Source organism: Paralichthys olivaceus, chromosome 23 (genome assembly GCF_024713975.1).
Source record: "Paralichthys olivaceus isolate ysfri-2021 chromosome 23, ASM2471397v2, whole genome shotgun sequence".
Lineage (NCBI taxonomy): Eukaryota > Metazoa > Chordata > Actinopteri > Pleuronectiformes > Paralichthyidae > Paralichthys > Paralichthys olivaceus.
In genome coordinates this window covers 5,558,369-5,577,500 of record NC_091115.1, presented here as the reverse complement: position 1 = coordinate 5,577,500, position 19,132 = coordinate 5,558,369, and the positions used below count along the sequence as shown (strand labels likewise).

Sequence of the window (19,132 nt, the reverse complement as noted above, 5' to 3'; positions counted from 1 at the left end):
AGTGAAACAATGGAAATGACTCTGCACTTCTTCACTTCTTCTCTATGGAAGATCTTCAAGACATCTGTTTCCCAGCACGTTGTATTTCAGTTGTTTTAATGGAGCAGCATCGAAGGCATCAACATGTTTTGCTTGCTTCCCTCTGCCATTCAGCAGAAATTCACCATATTCAATTAGAAGATGTGGAAAACAGTATTTCCTGAATCTTGCTTTGGGTTTTCAAAGGAACAAGAAAACACGAAGAGATATTTTGGGAGTGAGTTCTTTTCACCACTCAGAGAAGTGAGTGGTGGGTGAAGTAAGTTAAGAAAACAGGGTTTATACTAAGGTGTTGGCATTCATGGCAATTTCCTGAACGTTTCAACAAATAAATAAGAATAGGTATAAAAGGTGTAACTGAAATATTTTGGTAACCTTCAGTAATTATACTTTAGAGGTGAGTTGTGTCCTGTGTTTCCCAACTGCATAAAATAAAGGATCTGATGCACTGACGTCTCTTTCTCTTTCTGCAGGTGAGGACGTCAGCACGAGTTGTTGTGATTCCGAACATTTTTGTCCTTTGTGGGTCTTTTTGCGGTCTGGGCTTGCTGTTCCTAAGGCAGTAGCCAGGAAGCCCTTACCCCAAAAAGTATCTGCACTGGATTCTGGCATCTGAGACAAGATGTCTCCCTTTTGTCCTCCTGATGGAGCAGTGAGTATGTCTCATCTGTGGGAGTTTCAGAGTGAGGGCCGTCCTCATAGTCGAACCTTTGAGATGTGTTAAGATCTAACATGATGTGAGTTTGTACAAGGCCTGGCCAAAGTTAGGAGTTCCTCAATATCAGTTGAGAAATATAAAAATATGATAATAGGAATAATTTGAGAGGGATTGTACAGGATGTGATAAAATGACCGAAGCTTTACTCGCCTCAACTCCAGAAGAAACGTTTGATAAGATGTGAGTATAAACTTCAGTTTAAGATTCAATGTAAGATCTTTATTGTCACTGTCCAGGTACAATTGTGTGGAGCAAACCTGCAGATGCTTGATTTGACTATAAAGTGAGGGAGTGTCGTTGAAAAGCAGTATAATACATGTGATCTTTATGGAATATCTTAACTTTGTCCGTAGAAGAATCCAGGAAAAAGCCATACGTTGTTTTCTGTTGGTCAAACTGTGATAAGGAGGTGGAAGCAAAAAGAAATATAGGATAGTTCCTGGAGCTTTGAGACAGTTCAGATGTAGATTCAAGAAAAACTAAATGGGTGTGGAACATTTGAAGCACATGTCAAATCCTGCTTTCATCATGTCAGGGGGATATCATGTGTTTTTTTCTATTTGTGGCCAAAACACCATCTTTTGTAGTCACAGTTCTAAATATGCTGTATTTGTGCGTTTGTGAGGACATTTTCTGTGATTTTACATCAACGAGAGAGTCAATAAAGTTTGTTGAGGAAATAACTGGCTATAGACACATTGGCAGTGAGACGCTTCATTGGATTCTGTTCCATAAATTCCATCTATACACTTGAAATATTTTAGATTACATGCTCCTGTATTTAGTACTATATTTACTGATGATGTACTCAAATTAATTTGTTTCAAAAATGATGAATGGAATCTCATCACCAGGCAAAAAGATGCACACACAGCGACCCAATGAGCCGAGGGGGAAGGAAACGTGCGTCTTTGAGCCTTTGACGTTCTCTGTGTTACATAAATGTGAATATTTATCCGAACCCCCTTCACAATGTGGCTTTTGTGCGTTAAAACCTGAGGCAATTTTTATTCGCTTCTTGTGCGGTGACGAGGCTTCAATCGCACGTGACGGAATCGCTCAGTGAGTGTTTACATGCGTGTGTTTATGTAATGTACATATAATGGGAAAACACAATGAGGAAGATTAAGGACGCGTCCTGTCCCGCCCTCTTTTCTCTGATGTTATGTGTAGTTACAAATGTTAAGGTTTGTCTGTTTTCTTGTCGTTTGCATGTTTGTTATTGAATTCTCGCTGAATAAAGATGAAATAAGACTGAGCTGTTTTGTCTTCTATTTAAAATATTACAACCATCTTCTGGGGTCGGCTGCAACTGTTCCAGCACTTTGTGTATCTACGCAACTAAGCTGATATTGTTATTTATATTTTACACATACTTAACATTATTAATTCATAAATTACACTGATACAGACATTGCACCAAATGTATCACAGATTTCTATCTGCCTTTTTAGAAAGGCTTATCGGAGGTTTAACAAAAATGCAGCTCCTTCAATTAAAAGTCCACAAATAAAGGAACCACTGAAGCTAATCATAAAATAACCCATTTATTTAGCTTTACTTGTTTACATATATAAAACTAACACAGATTTTACAGTACCAACCACAGTGCCAACCAATGCCACCTCTGCCTGCCTCGTGAGCGTCAACAGACCAAACACGAGCTCCATGTTTTCCAGTAGACCAGGCCCCTGCTTCCGTTAATTGACCAAACAAATCTCCGACTGACCTTCAGCTCCGATGCTGGAGATTCTCGACTAAACCACGACTGTGGCCCACAAATTTGTGTCACACATCGCCCTGGGAAATAGGCCAGCGCCTCATCCGTGTCAGCAGATACGGACGTGGGATGGTGAATGCACTTTTGCTCCTCTGCCACTTACTATGGATTGAATTAAATTGGTAACCATAAGCAAAAGACAGCGGAAAGGATATTTTAAATCAAATGTTACTGTAAAACATATATTTAAATATCTGTAGCTACATGTAATTTGATACAAAATGGAAGAAAAAAAAACTTGCCAGTCACAACACGATTAATGGAAATTATTTCAAAGAATAGAAGAAATGTTCAGTAAAAGAGAATAAAACTATTGTGGAAAAACCACTGAGAGCGCAAACAACATGATAAGATCAAAGCCTTAAATATTTTCCGAGATTATTCTAGTATATAAAATTATTTAACGTTTGTTTTACAGTTAGATCAAATTGATTTTTTAAAAAGGGAAGAATGTCAAACGTTGATGAGACGAATTCAAACAGAAAAACTGGTCCTCTGTTATATCTCTGGGTGGCTGTAGCCCTCCAGAGGACGTTTTGAGAACTGCAACCTAGAACTCACTGCAGCTGCATCACAACGTCTGTTCAAAAGAAAAAGTCTAAGATGGAGACAGAATGTTTACATAGCTACAGAGTTACAGCCAAAAGAGTTAAACATGGATGATGTAATACTTAATTTGTATTCACGCTGCCGCTGTTAGAACTGGAAATGTTACTGTCTCTATCCATAGTTTCACTGGAAATGAAAAGAAACCAACAGAAGTTGTGAAAGATGGGTCATAATCTTCAAGAGATAAACAAGCTGCTTATATTGAAGTCAGGGTTAAAACCTCATAAAGTCTGTGAGGTCAAGAGTATTCTGCATTTAGTTGAAATATATTGAAATTCTATATGAACAGAGGGAAGAAGAAAGACTTTTGGGGCCATATTAAGAATAATTTCATAATATTCCAAGAATTAACTTAGAAAAAAGTTTTGTAATTTAAAGAGAAAAAAAGTTCTAATCTAATAGCAAATACAGTCATAATGTACTAAGAATAAAGTCATACTTCTAGAAGGATAAAGTTGTAATTAATAATTGAGAAGAAAGTTAAAATAAAGAAATAAACGTGTTTGGGAATAAGCAGAAAGGAGAATCTGTGAGTTTCACTTTCTGAAAATCATTCTGATAAAACCAACGACAGGTCTGTGGTTCTTCAGAACAGACACAGTTTCTGGTACTTATCACCCTACATTACACGATACATCATGTATTCATGTACTCACATACAGTCCCTCTGGATAACTTCAGGACATTTCAGGACCAACTGACTGCAACTAATCACAGCTGCTTCCTGTGGACACCAGGCTGTCGAGGCTACTAGTTGGGATTGTGCAGTAAAAGATGTCCTCAACCGACGAGGGTTTAGTTGGTGATGAAAATAAAAATAGAGGGTGTGACCATATTCCACATGTGGTTTACTGGAATCGAACACAGAAAATATTCCAATCACTCCACCCTCGTTTCTATGTGTCACTTACTTCGGTGGAAAAGTATTTGTCATCTGCCTACAGTTGTTCCTCCGAGACAGAGGGGCAATGTGTTTGTGCTCAGTAGCCTGACTGGATGGAAAAAATGTTTTTGGGAAGTGCAGAATCAGTTTACGGGAACAGTTCACGGATCAGTTAACGGTCATTATGATTCGTCCACTAACCCTCAGCAGAGGAAGGATATTTATTTGACTCAGTATTCTCAATGTTAATCCTCATCCTGTTCCAAGGAGTCGTAGGATGAATGACTCAATGAGTCAGATTTCCTCAGAAGCGAAGAAATATATGAAATTGGCCCCAAGTATAAAAGTATTGGGTCAGGACGTTCTCCTTTCACAGGTACACAGTGCTGCCCGATGCGTTCAAGACAGCAACAATTCCCGAGGCAGGAAGTGATGTTGTAAATGTTGTTTTCAGCACATTGACGTCGGTGTCAGCTCTGATCTCCACAAAATCTCTTGAATCCAGCTTTTGTACTTCTGGACTTTAAACCAAGAAGTCGGGTGGAGAAAATTCCCAGAAGGCTCTCACTCAATAACCACAAATTACCAAGGCAGAGGTTCTCTCAAAGAGAAGCAGCATCTGTCCTCCAGAGGTTGCAACTACAACTTTTAACTGAGCAGCAATCCCCAACTGAGAGATTCCACGCATGCTAGTGTGTTTTGGAAAATAAAGAGGAATGCAAAACATGTCTTTGTTGTCTCGTGTGTGTCGTCAACAGGACGGCTAATCAATGGAACATATTCACGCAATGACTACTTTACTCTGACGTCACTGTGCAGATATCAACATGTTGTGCTGCCGTGACCCGGGCCGAGAGTTTCATAAACACAGGGAATATGTCTAATGGGTCATTTCATCACTTCCTGTCTGATCAGCAACTGAAGAGATAATTCTACAATATATAACATCATTATTTCTCCTCGAAGATCATTACACTCTGGGTTTAGAAAATCAAATTTGACAAATGAACATAGTAAAATAGTTGAATAGATATTTAAGGTTTTGAACATATGTCTAAATAAAAGAAAAAGATATCGTTTTTAAGTGACAACCTTTCTCTCATGATTATTATGATTATTACTACAACTACTACTAACGTGCTTATGCTGTCAGTTCTATCATAGTTTTAACATATTTAAAAACTAATCAAAATTTAATATATTTATCACATCAAAGTGATATAGCGTCTATGTAATAATATGGTACATTTTTAATTAGCTATTCTATAGAAGTGAAATAATTGATTAAAATAAATCAAAAAATCTAATTTACACAATTTTGTACAATATTTTATTTATCTTATCCATGGAGATAGATGGAAATATGTATGATTCAGACTTGACTGAGCCTGATATGACAGTTTGACTTGTGTCACTGGTGTTAAAACAGGTTCTGTTGTCGGCCAACGTGTGAACTGACACCGATTTAATTTATTGATTGATTTATACTCATTTTTTCCATACACACACACACACACACACACACACACACACACACAGTCAAAAGCTGGAGCATCACCTTCAGACAAACCACCTCCGGAAACTACCACCACAGTTTTTAACGAACCTGTGTGCATGCCGTTATTATGTTTTCCATTTTTAACTCACACTAACAGTGATAATAAAACCAGGCGAAAAACGTCACAGTTTCCACGTCCCAACAAACAAAGTATTTCCCGGCTCATCGTTCCACGTATGTCTTCAAAATAAGATCACTGCTTTCAAAGACGGACGTGAAGAAAATCACTTTTAAACATAGATGGCAACAAGATGATGACGCATCGTCCTTTATCCTGAATTTCAAGATGAAGGAATACCAGTTTCTCAATGCGTTTCACCCTGTATGTGTAACATGTTACATACATGTACTGCACTTCACCATTCTTTTATGATCTATTTCTATCTTTGGGGTATTAGTGGCTCGGCACTGCATGGTGCCAACTCAAGCTGCAGCCTACCTACACGTGTTCCGGTACTTAAAGGTTAATATTGAATTGTAGCATTAAAAAAAAAAAGAAAACAGGCTTACAGCAGCAGACACACCAGTGATAATCTGAGGGGGAAACACAAGGGACACAGGATGTGTGTGTGAATTCCAGGGGACCAAATCAGAAAGATGGGGATTTTTTTTTTTTTTGACAGTTTCAATTTCCTTTAGAGTAAACCAGAGCAGTTTGACCAGTGGGAGGGGGGGGGGGCTTGAGTTCACAGCAGAGTATTTAAATGAGGGGAAACCTTCAAACAGACATTTGTCATCTGTCTGTCTTGTTATTCTGTGAAACAGGAGCAGCTACAAGGTGAGAATTCTCCTCCATTTTTTTTAAGAGTTTTAATATAGAGACAAAAATTCTAAAAGCAATTGTAAAGTTTCACTATGACTTTTAGTGCATGAGCTGATTGTAGTTCTTTCTTATGGCCGATTTACTTTTTATTTTTAGGATGCGCATCCTTCTGACCCTCCTCTGTGCCGCTGTGGTGGCAGCTGCTGGTTCCACGCGTCGTCGCTCGAAGAGACACTCCATAAGAAACACAATATACGAAATCAAAAATATGGTTCAAACAACTCAGGTCCACATCAACAAAGTGAGGGGACAGGTACGCAGTCTGTCGCAGTGCTGGGAAATCAGTGTCTTTTTAGGAAAAGTCTTAGATGTGTATATTTCTGGCCTTTTTTTAATAATTGCTGCAAGAAAACTCTATCTTATACGTATCACAGTGCCTTAGTAGTTTTAAATAAATGCACAAATAGCAGGAGGATGTCTTAATTAAGGTTTAAATATTCCCTGCAACCCATTGACATTAAGTTTTCCTTCTTTTGCTTAGCTGTCGGTGTTTCCGCAGATAGAAGTCAGCACTCCTTCTATCGAGGGACTCACGAGCATCAGCCTTGAGCTGGGACTTTTGGAAAAAGAGCTGCAGAATCCCTTCACAAACATCGTCAGCCAGGTCCAGACCGACGTCTCCAGCCTGGAGGGACGGGTGCGCTCCCTCGCCCAGATCATGGACTGCCCCGTCCAGTCCAGACCCAGCGGAGAGGCCGGAGACAATCAGTTCCCTGAAAGTCAACTTTACCTGACGCTGATAAAGGTGCAGGTCTACATGGAGAAGCTGCTTCTCAAGGTGGACAAGCTCAAGGTCTGCTGAGAATTCACACTCAATATGCAGAGTCTGGCCGTCATGGCTCAATGCAATTTGTCTTTGCACATAATTTAGTTTTTTATTTTGTTAAAGATGTTTTTACGGCGCATAGCATTAATTTTATACAACTTCTATGTAAAAAATATATAAATGTAAAAACATATAAGCTGGAGATGTGTTTGTTGACTTTTTATGTATATAATTTGAATAAGGTTGAATTTGAGTAGATATGACAGCAGATGTTTCTTCCAGTACGGTTTACATTTTAAAACGTGCATCCTGATGATGTAAGTATGGAAATGAACATTGAAAATTGTTATCTGAAGTGTGTTGTTTGTTCTAATATTTTTTCATGAAGCTCTTTTTCATAAAAAATACATTAAACTCTGAAATAAAGATTTTAGTCAATATTTGATGCCTGTAGATTTTTTTTAGATTACGCAAACATTTCCAAAAACTGTTTACTACGGAACAAGGCAGAATTATGAGTCAGGAATGAGCACATTACATTTTGGTGTGGATCCAAAATCCGGGGGCAGATCCAGGATTTCTTCCCCCCAACTTTCTTTAACATTGTGAGACAGGACGTAGTTTCAACAGTATTTTTGACTGTTGTGCCTTTTTGGAGGTTTGATCTTTATTAAGTTCTATTTAAAATGTTTTATCGTTATACATGATTTGTAATGCTTCTTAGCTTTACACTCTTCTTTTATCTCTGTTTATTGTGTTGAAGGACCTCAGTGTATGACCACTGCATTTTACAATCAATGTAGATTGCCCTTAAAGCATAAAAAGCAAGATTTAATATAAATGACATGTGAGGATATTGTTATTTAAACAGTTTCAGGGGAAACTGGTGTAAACGTGAGAGAAACCTGAAGGAAACACAGTGTTCAGACTTCAGCTGGTCTCAGGTTGTTGTTGACAGATCTGAACTGTCACACACACACACACAGACACACACACACTCACTCACACACACACAGACACACACACACACACACATACAGACATACAGACACACACAACTTTGTTTAACTCACTTCTTAGTTGGCACAGCTGGTGTCAGTCAGCAGGAAGCTGTCAATTGAACTACTTCCCGTTTGTGACTCTCACTCACACACACACACACAAACACACACACACACACACACACACACACACACACACACAAACTCACACACACACACATTAGCATTAGCATTAGCTACGTTCACTCGCAGTCGGAAACGTAAACACTCGTGGTTTGAAGGACTGAACCATCTACCTGTCCGGGGGGTGGAAGCAGACGAGACCAATGAGATTTCATTGGGGAATTGACGTTTGTTTTGATAAATTATAATAATAATTTGCTGCTTTAATACGAAATCATGAATCAAATATATGTAGAACGAAACAAATACATTTAAAATATTTAAAATATTAATACATTTGAAATATGATACGTATCTTATTTTAAACATATATATATATATATATATATATATATATATTTTTTTTTTTTTAAACTACATCTATAGACATAAACTGTATACTGTATATGGCAAATTTTATGTAAAAATCTAATATAAATTAAACATTTCTAAAGTTTGATTAAACTTTATATATATACTGCATGTTTATACTGTAAATATATTATGTTGTCTTACTTAATAACATTTTATTAGAAATGTATTTAAAATAGATATATATTTTATATCGATACTAATTAAATATGGATTGAGAGGTTTAATCACAGAAAATAAAAGCATTATTACTTTTTAAATACACAAATTATATTTTAAATATAGGTAAAAAGAAATATAAACATTTAATCTATTACAAATACTGATAATTATATTACATTCAAAATATTGCATTTATCATGGTTTTGATATATTTCTAAAACCTTTCATTTATATATATATTTATATATTTACACACACACACACACACACACACATTTATATTTTTGATGTCTGGTAATAATTGGAACACTTTGTCACTTTCTTATCTTTTATTTTAAAAATTGTGCACACACTGCAAATATATTACAATTGCCCAAACATTCCCATTCATGTTTCATTTTTTCTGTGCATCACATTAAATTCTTCATTCATGCTTCTCAAATGCATTTTGTGCAGCAATCGGTGGCGTGGACCACAAAGTGAGATCAGTGGGTGTCCCAAGTTTCTTTGGCCTAACCTCACATTAGCAGTCAGACTGCTGACCAACGAGATCAAGAAACAATAAGTCGTCATTCTCATAGAATCCCGACATAGATATTTTACCATAAGACAAAAAACAAAGAGTAATAGATACTTATATATAAGCCAGTAGAGTGATTTTGCTTCTGTCAGGTATTCAGTACGTCTCTGACTGGTTCAAGCAAGAAGAACTATATTCAAAAACAACAAAGTCAAACAGCAGAAAACACTAAAAAGAGAGAAAAATAAATATATTCGTTCAACCTGCAAGATAAAAATTCATCTATTTGACATATTCCAATTTTGATTTGAGGGAGAGGGTCGGCAGTGACTTCAAGAATCTTTCCAGTGTAGACAGATAGTCTTGCGGGTGGCATCGCATGTGCGCTGCGTGTTTCGACTCCTTCCACTTCTTGCTCTCCACGGCCATGCCTCTCTTCCTCCAGAGGTCAATAACGTTTTCCATGGCAACCCAGTCGCAAAGGGCGTCATTTTCGCTGTAGAAGAAGAGGGCTGGCGTGGTTATTGGGCTGTTGCGGAAAACCTGGACACCGTTGTCGTAAAAGTCTGCTGTGTGGGATTTGAAGAGCCAGAAGTAAAGCATGGCTGTGTATTTGACGAATCCCTCGAAACGAGGCACCAGAGTCTTGCCGAGGCCTGAACAGCAACGAGAGAGCATATGATTAAGAGGGTTACATTAAAAAGAGACATATTGTACTCAAATTCAAGTTCATGCATTTAATTTGGGTTATTACTTATCCTTCTCTCCTGGTGGGAATTTCTTTTACATTTGGGGACATTTTGTAGACAAAAATATAATAAAATAAAAACATAAATAACACAAAAATGACAGAGATATAGTAGTAGAATCAAAACTCTTGAGTTAAAGCCACCTTGTTTGGAGCCTGCATTAGGACAGTGGCTGCAAAAAAAATGATATTTCCTATCTATATTATCTATCTATAAAAAAAAGTTAGTCTTATATAAATGTAAATTGACATTTGCAACAACTGTCCTGAGGCAAGTTACATGAGGAACTAGTTGCCACAAAGAATTCCTGGAGCCTTTAACAACTGGGGCAGTGGGTCGGCTGCCTGATGAATTATTTAAAGATATGACACACAACTTCGACACGAATGTAACCTGAGCTCGCTGGACATGCAGTTGATCACTGTCGCTCACCTGTCGCCATGTGCTCCAGAGTACCGGCCACCAAGCTGTCGTAGATGTGTCCTATCACCCTCTGGGCCAGGCCTGCATGCTGTTTAGGCTCCTGAGCGATGTGGGTGAGTACCTGGGTGAAAGTGTAGCCACCGATGGAAGTCGAATGGACCAGCACCTCCCGCCCCGAGAACTGAGGCTTCTCCAACACCTGCAACACCTCCAATCCATAGTCGAGGCCCCATCGAGGCCACAGGAAGTGCATGACACGGCTCTGCACCACAAGGACATCGATGCCGCAGTTCAAGTAAAGGTCCCTGTACTTGGCCACTGCCCCAGGCCGGGCACCTAGCCATGAGAAGAAAAGAAGAAGGGGACGGGAATGTGTTTGGCTGTGGGTGGAGGCAGTTGTGTGCGAGGGTGAATGAGAGAGCAATGGAGAGGAGGAGGGGTCTGCAGAGGGGGAGTCACTGAGGGGAAGAGTTGAGGGTGACAGAGCAGGGGAGGTCTGAGTGTCTTTGGCTGGACACAGCATCTGGTGACCTGCCTCTGGAAATGCAGCATAATAATAAGTTATGTTGTTCCTGATCCTCCAGGTCATGAACATCCCTCCACTGTCTTGTTCAGGCATCGTGTGATCAGTCCAGAGAAAACTGGAGTAAAAGACAAAATGACAAAAAGTCAGATTTAATATGACAATCAAACCAAAATGTTCACATGAGATAAGCATAGAAATTATAAATGTACAGAATGTAACAAATGTACAGATGACAGCGATAATTTTTTCTGAGAATAAAGATAAAATACTAAACTAGCATTCTTAATCTCTTCAAGCTGTTAGTCAGCGTGAATGAAAAACACATGTCCTCGCTGGGCGACTTCAAGGAAATTCAAAGGAACTGCACGGTTCTCAAGAGGACTGGAGAAAATATCTATATTATATAAATGTTTCACTGACGTGTGTCTAAGTTTCAAAGACGCATTCAAAGTGATTAAAATAGGTTCAACGTCAACCGTCTTTACAGCTGGAAACTTGCTCAACTGGATCAGTTGAGGTTGCAGACACATGTAGATAAAGTGAACACTTTTTGGTGTTAACGTGTCCAACAAGCAGATTCCACGAGATCACATTCTGATCTAACGTTTAGCCGTGAGCAAATGACCAGATAAGAAGCTGAAACCTTGGTGCTGCTGTAAAGCTGCTAAAACCAGACAAAGTAAAATTGTGCTCTGTATGCAAACACTGCATTTTCTTAAACTCTGTAGAACAAGAGCCTGTTGTGATGCCTGAGAATGTAGACGGGTTTGGAAAGCAGCTTCAGGAATTTGGTTTCAGAACATGAAGCCTAAACAAAAGAAGCCAAAGAACCACCTGAGCCTGAGCTCGGCGACCGGCAGCGTGACATCATTAGGCTGCAAAGCTACCACGAGCTCAAAGTTCCTCTGATTGAGTTCTATTTCAAAATAGTGTGTGCGTCCTCAGGATTTTCTCTATTCTGAAGAGACACGCGCTGAAGTTTGCACCTGTTTGGTTCCAACTACTGCTGTGGGACATGATTTTCAAAGTAGACCTTTGTAAAGACTAATTTCCGCTCACCATCACTACCATCTGACACCAGATGCAAGTGGTTGGTTGGTTTACTAGTTTATTGCAGTGTATTGGCAGTGACTAGGGAGGGATTATTTTACATATGAAGATTAGGTTTGATATATTCTCTTACTTTTCTGTATAACGTTGCATTTGTCGTTGCTGCTGTTGTTTGGTTTTGTTCTTATTAAGTTATATTACCCAATTCATGCCTATCTGGACCAGCGGTGCTAATTGATGCACTCATGTCTACCACACGTTTTTGTAACGACCATTCAGTATTGCACCTTGGATATATTGAAATTCCTTCAATAAACAGAATTTGATAAAAAAGAAATTTAAAATTAGGTCTTGACAGGGAAAAGGTTTCCCACATCTGCATTTTGCCAATATCAATACACTTGAATAAAGAGGGGTCTGAAATGTAATTACATTTTTCTTATCATTATAATTATGAATACCCATCCATCCAATGATCATCTGCGCTGGTTGTCCTTTGAGGGGATAATAATATGCAGATTATCATTAGTTATAACTGACCTCTTGGTGTTAGATTTACAGCAAAGCTCATTCAGGCCTGTACCACACTCACTCCATCATGTGCTCGTGCATGCTCGTGCATGCTCGTGCCCTCAGCACGCTTCCTCTCATGTGGACTCGTGTTCCTCATTCACAGCTAAAAAGGTAAAAGGTGAGTAAATGTCATTTAGATCATCGTGTCCTTCACTTACGCTGCCGGCATTAGATTCCCCATTACACCGACCAGGCCCGGACTCGTCCCGGCTGAAAACTGCAGACTATCGGACACTGCGTCAGCGCCGTCCCCGTCGCGTTCCGCTCTCGGCGCCGGAGAACAACCGTGTGTGCGTCGGTGTCGTTATTAACGAGAGGAACCGACGCCCGTGTCCGTGTTTCTGATCCGACTCTTCACGCCCTGCACCGGCTCCTGAGGATCGTGAACGCGCACCGAGTCGTTGCTGCCAGGATGGCGCTGATGAGGCGCTCGCTCCCGTCAGATGATTTACGGCAGTGGGGGATGAATTGTTTAATAAATCATTGTTATTATTATTATACTGTATAATACTAATAATGATGATTATACTGTATAATAATAATAATGATGATGACGATGATTCATTAAAGGAGTGCAGATCTGATGTCAGGATGGGGGGGGTGGCACAAAAAAGTTTGCACGTATGCAGCTCATACCATTGCACCATAAATCACCTTCATGCATGATTCGATGTGAATCAGAATATCAGAATAGATGTGTTTTTACAATGCCAGTCATGCTGTTTGAACAGTTCCTAACTTTCCTTGGCCCAAAGAAAGAAAGCTCTTATGCCCCCTCTGCTTTTTTTCTGCCATGCTGTGGGAAACAGTGCAAACAGTCCACACGTGCACACACAGAACACACACGGGTTAATGATGGAGTGATTCAAATATGATGTCTTAACTTCACAGTAACGTAGCTAGCTACTATAAACAAACACCGGATCACTAGCACTAGCAGGCAAGCCGGCTGGCTAGTGCATGTAACCAACTTTATCCAGCTGGCTAGCAACCACTAGCTGGAAAATAGCTAGCTAGCTAGTGCTGCTAAACTAGCTTCTGGCGAAGTTACTGCACGAACACAGTCTGGTTACGTGTTTAAATCATGTCCGGGCACTCTACTGTTCTAGTGTTGTGCTCTCGATCGAGGTTACTCACAGAGCCTCAGGCTGCAGCCTCCTTCCACAGCCGAGAGACACACTGAGGGGGGGGGCGTCTTCATAAAGCCTGCTGATGTCATCATCATGTGTGACATGTGTTTCACATCGTAACAGTAATAATAATAATAATAATAATAATAATAATAATAATGATTATGAGCACGACGGTATTATTATTATTATTATTATTATTATGATTACAATGTGGAACAACATTGTAATAGCAATAGTGTCAATGACAATGATATCATTATCAATTGTTTTATTAATATTGAGAAGAATAATATGAACATTTTGATGTATCATTACAAAACATTATTATTATTGTTATAGTTACTGATCATACTGTTGATACCACTTATAATCATGATAATAACTTTATTTACATATTTATTTTCTCAAAAAATTTATATGACTATGAATATTTATATTATAGTTGTTGTTGTCTTCAATAAAAATGCATTCATATTAATAATAATACTTTAAGTCTATTAAACATTTTACCTTTTGACCTTTAATCGTTGCATTGCAACACAAGGGAGCCAAGAGGTAAACAAACCTCATATAACCATATTTATATATATATACATAGTTGGAAGAAAGAGTCACGATGAAGAGGATTAAAGATCTGTGCGTGAAGTGTACGTTTGCCAGATGAGGCTGATTATTAAACAATCCCTGATCCCTGAAGAGGAAGATGATTGAGATGAGGGGTGGACCCATCCCCTGTAACTGTCTCTGCTCCTGCTGGTCAATAAGCTGCTCTATCTCACGATAATGTTCTAATAAACTGCACATGACTGCAAGACATATCAGTGCCACACGATGGCGCTACAGACCAACACAACAGGTTGTTCTGCAGAAAGAAGAGAACTGTGTGTTCTGCCTCAAAACTGGTCTAACTGGAAGTAATTGATTAATAGAGGTGGGACTGTGCCACCGGTCAGCCATTGGTGTTTAAGACTAATTATAATGACTCATCTAAAATCTGAATTCTAAAAGGAAGCTCATTTAAAAACCATGAGAGCGTCTCTTCTGACGTCACCGTGGGTTCATCTCACTGAAGTTTGCTGTAGATGTGAGTCGCTGTCGTCATGGCAGAGTTGAGTTGTGTGTAGGTGACTCTAAAATGGCCGTCGCGGTGGTGATCACATCTTTCCATTCTTTCACATATACAGGCAGCAGAGGCAGTTTTAGGTCACACACACACACACACACACACCCTTCACTCTGGATCTATTTTCTGCAGTGGTTTGCACCTTCCCCCTCAATGCACACACACACACACACACACACACCCATGACCTTATACTTTCCTATACTGCTGTTTTACGTTTGACCTTCTGAGAGCTGTATGTGTCGAATACACCGTTATAATACTGCACACTAATAGAATAATGGATAAATAGTCTTTTGGTTTGTTGGAATTCACTGTCGATTCACTGTTGATCTGATATTTGAGAACCCAGGTATATAATATTTGTGTAAACCACTGCCTGGGTGTAAAACTGTGGCCCTCTGCTCTTCAGTTTGGGAATCTGACTAGTTGGGTTTGAGAAATCTGATTGATCAGAGCAGCTTTATTTTCACTGGTTTTCATTGTGTTGAGTTTTATTTTGTGTTCAAACTTTGTGAGCGACTCAGCGTGGCCACTCTCAGGCTCAGTCAGGCAGAGAAATGATTGAGTCCCACAAAAAGTACCCCCCCACCCCCCAGGCCCCCTACAGGCCATGTTCCTGTGTTACCCACGATGCCATGGCTACTCCTCTCCACCCCTTCTCCTCAATCTTATGTCATCCTCTTTAACGTCGCCCCTCATCCCTGCTGATCTTCTATACATTCTCCCCCTGCAAAGCTGCAGGACCCTCTCGCCCATTTCTCCCCTCTCAGCACCTCAGACCACCCCCTCTATCGCTGCCTCAGAAACCCCCGGCCTTTTCCTTTTCACATTGTTTCTCCGCGGCCCCTATTGTTCCAGCAAAGAAGGAGAAAGTTGGGAGGGAGGGGAGGCCGAGGAGAAAAAGAGGAGAGGAGGAGAGAGAATGTGAATGCTCTGTTCTCAGGGCAGGACGGGTCCACCCACATCAGGGTGTGGGAATTCCACTGCAGCTTCCTGCTTCTTCTCCCAGTCTTTCCCCTTTACACTCATCTCTGTCATATTTGCTCCTGGCGTCATGTGCCTCCATAACTGTTCACTCATATGATGATGTTACACCAAGCGTGTCTTAGAGGGGGTCAAACTCTACAGCGTTTATTTTTGTGTCTGGAGTTCGATGATGCAAAATCTTTCATTTCAAGTTAATGATGAAAACAAAACGGATTAAAACACAGATATTTGTGCTTTTTAAAGAAGCAAACTACGGTTTTACATATGGGGAGAACATGACCAGAACCAACTTCAGGAAATATGCGGAAATTTTCAGTTTTATGGTTCCTCATACTTGGAGAACAGAGTAAGCTATTTACAGACACAAACCCCGGAAAATGTCCAGACATAATTTTCTGGGCATTTTCCAGACATTTGCCTCGGACATATAAAGATTAACACAGTGCATCTATATGGGCAGCACAGTCTCTACGACACAAAACACTCAGAGCCACATATTGCAAATTATACAATATTATTTTTTATACTAGGAAGAAGCATTAAATGTGACACAAAACTGCACATGTTCATTATCTCTCCTCTTCCTCTCCTCATCCATCTTCTTCCACCCTCCTGCCATCTTCGCGTGATGCCTGAGATTTACATTCATAACACGCTTAAAGCTCACGTGTGACAACTGTTGTGTGAGCTTTCCTTCATTCCATCATACGTGTTAGATTCCCAGCAGGTGCTTGGAGCTGATGTATTAAACATACGATCGTTGATTACAGACGACAGACACACATCCCTCCGGATCCGAACATCTGCCCCATAATCCCACCTGAAACCTCCATGTGGCATTTTGTGTTTTAATCAATCGGCTATCTGTTGTAATTTAGCTGTCAGTTACACCAGGGCCACAGAGGATACGTGTTTCTGACAGGTATCAAATACAATATTATAACAGGGCAAATTAAACAGCAGGGAATCATGTTCATTAATATTCATGTTCAGATATAATGTGTCACTCTTCTTCGTCTGTTTTTTCCTTCCACTGTTTTTGCTGGTGGTTGTTTTGGTTTTACAGGTTTTAAGGTTTGAAAAAGCAACTTATTCATTGTCAACTGTCTACAGCTCTAGAAGCAGAGGGAGAAACGGTGATGAACACACTCGAGCATTTAGCAGCTAAAGAGCCTGATATTTCCATCATGAGCTGAAAAATAATGAATGTAGAATTAAAGTGTGTTAAAGCTAAATATCAAGAACAGACACACACAGATGATGTGTCCGCCAAGGTCATATCTGATTTATCGGCCACATCTAATCTGCAGGGAAATCTATCTGAGAACAAATTTACAAACACACACACACACACACAGGAACTTACACACACACTTTATCTCATTGTATACAAACCAACAGCACTTGACTCTTTCCTGAGACTCCACACACGCACAGGAACGTTGTGCTGCATGTTAAGAGTCTCGTCATGTGTGCATTGGTTTGTCTTTATGGATTTTTTTCTCAAAGGTCATATTAAAATGTTGATCAGTGACACGGCTCACTCTGCTTTTACTTTTATAAACTGCAGCACACAGTGAAACTTGAAACATCATCAATTGTTTAATTTAAAAACAAAACAGTTATTTCAGTGTGTAAAGGTTTTGAAGGATTTGGGGTCTTGACCTTCTCATCACTGTAAAAATACTCTGGGTGGGTTCTCTACAGATGCACAGCCAATAAACTATTGATAGAGTCCATTGTTGTTTCTCTGACCTCTACAGTCGACCATTGTCCGGCACTTACCATGAGCCGGAGCCAGCGGACTGAACAAGGAGAGGACATCATTATGAAGTCACACACACACACACACACACTGCTCTGTAGAGGACGCCAGTCTGCTTCACAGTGTCCTCAAGTCGCCAGCCACTTCCAAGAAGCACGAGAAGTTCCTTTAACACACTGAAGTCCAGGACCATCAGTCACGCTAATAACACAGGAATATGTGTAAAGGTGCATGATTCGCTCCACAGAGGTTACCATGAAGGAAAACAGGATTCAGGGCTGCTCTGATGAGCTGGAGGAGAAGCTGGAAAACGTGGCACAGCAGCAATGATTATTTGATCAATTTATCAATTACAGCTATTCTTAACTACTTCATTCAATGGTAGAGAACAGAAAAATGTCTTGTTTTCTTGGACCAGCAGTTTGAAACAAAAAATGGATGTGTGTGTGTATGGTCAAATTAAATAAATAAATCGTTGCTTATGAGAGGCTGAAAAGGTTTTTGATGAGATTCAATCAATTCATTTTTCAATAGTTGCTGATTAAATTTCTCCTGATCAACTAATTAAATAACTGACTAATTGTATCAGCCATATAATTATGTTTCAGGCTGCCTCTATATCAAACTCAATCACCACCTGGTGGCTGGCTACTGAACAGGTCATGAACCCTGCCTCTTCCATGTTAGTGGATGGGACATGGAACAAATTAAAACATTTCAAAGCCTCAGAGATGGTTTGTTTTGAATCATTTAAGGTAGTTCTTATCAGGGTGAAACTCATGAGACTCATGTTTGAGGATGTAAATAAATCAAAGAGAAGCACGGAGAAGACTGAGGAGCTTTATCTAGAACACACACGCCCGTCTGTTGTGTCCTCAGGCACAGTTTAAAGATCAGCTCATCCTGTCCCAAATTCATAACTTCATACAGGCTGCGGACATATTAAAGTAAAGTGAGGCCTGCAGGCTTGAAAGATGTGTTTGTGTCTACAGTTACACAGAAGTGATTCCATTCTTGTACCTTGGCAACCTTGTGCAATATCTCTTAAGTTTAGACTAAGCTTGTTCATCTTCAGTTCATTTCAATCCACACAATATTACCATATGTCCGCCCTGCAAGTTTTGAAGGTCAGAATAAAAGTTTGTATTTCAGGTTGAGGAATTCTGCGTCCGCTCTAAATCCCATTATTCTGCGTTAAGAACAGTGAAGGAGCCGGTCGACGTGCAGCGAGAACACCAGTCTTTTATCTCACCAGTGTAAAAGTAAAGGTGGTAAGAATAGCAAGGACACTCAAGGTCCAACATGTTATTAGGGCGAGCTCGCCTCCGCCGCCGGCTTTGCAACGGAGAGGGCTTCATCAGAGGCAGCTCCGCTAGGCCACTGTTCAGGAAATGATGTTTCCTCGGG

At 39.7% G+C, this 19,132-nt stretch overlaps 2 protein-coding genes and 1 long non-coding RNA gene across 3 annotated transcripts in view; 1 reads left to right on the top strand and 2 right to left on the bottom strand.

Annotated features, from left to right (window-relative positions):
* The window catches only part of LOC109632768 (uncharacterized), a 194,325-nt gene extending 185,905 nt beyond the window's left edge, over nucleotides 1-8,420 (bottom strand). Inside the window, exon 1 of the long non-coding RNA XR_011240229.1 lies at nucleotides 8,250-8,420. This is a non-coding gene — a long non-coding RNA (uncharacterized lncRNA). The remainder of the gene's footprint in view (nucleotides 1-8,249) is intronic.
* Nucleotides 6,214-7,616, top strand: lepb (leptin b). The gene is made up of 3 exons (XM_069519822.1): nucleotides 6,214-6,365; nucleotides 6,507-6,663; nucleotides 6,892-7,616. The coding sequence occupies exons 1-3, from the start codon at nucleotides 6,292-6,294 to the stop codon at nucleotides 7,210-7,212; spliced, it is 552 nt and encodes a 183-aa protein (XP_069375923.1). The 5' UTR covers nucleotides 6,214-6,291; the 3' UTR covers nucleotides 7,213-7,616.
* Nucleotides 8,421-9,183: 763 nt separating the features above from the next.
* On the bottom strand, nucleotides 9,184-13,811 carry LOC109632727 (uncharacterized). The gene is made up of 3 exons (XM_020092155.2): nucleotides 12,873-13,811; nucleotides 10,575-11,206; nucleotides 9,184-10,049 (listed from the first exon to the last, which is right to left on the bottom strand). The coding sequence occupies exons 1-3, from the start codon at nucleotides 12,893-12,895 to the stop codon at nucleotides 9,676-9,678; spliced, it is 1,029 nt and encodes a 342-aa protein (XP_019947714.2). The 5' UTR covers nucleotides 12,896-13,811; the 3' UTR covers nucleotides 9,184-9,675.
* Nucleotides 13,812-19,132: the final 5,321 nt, after the last annotated feature.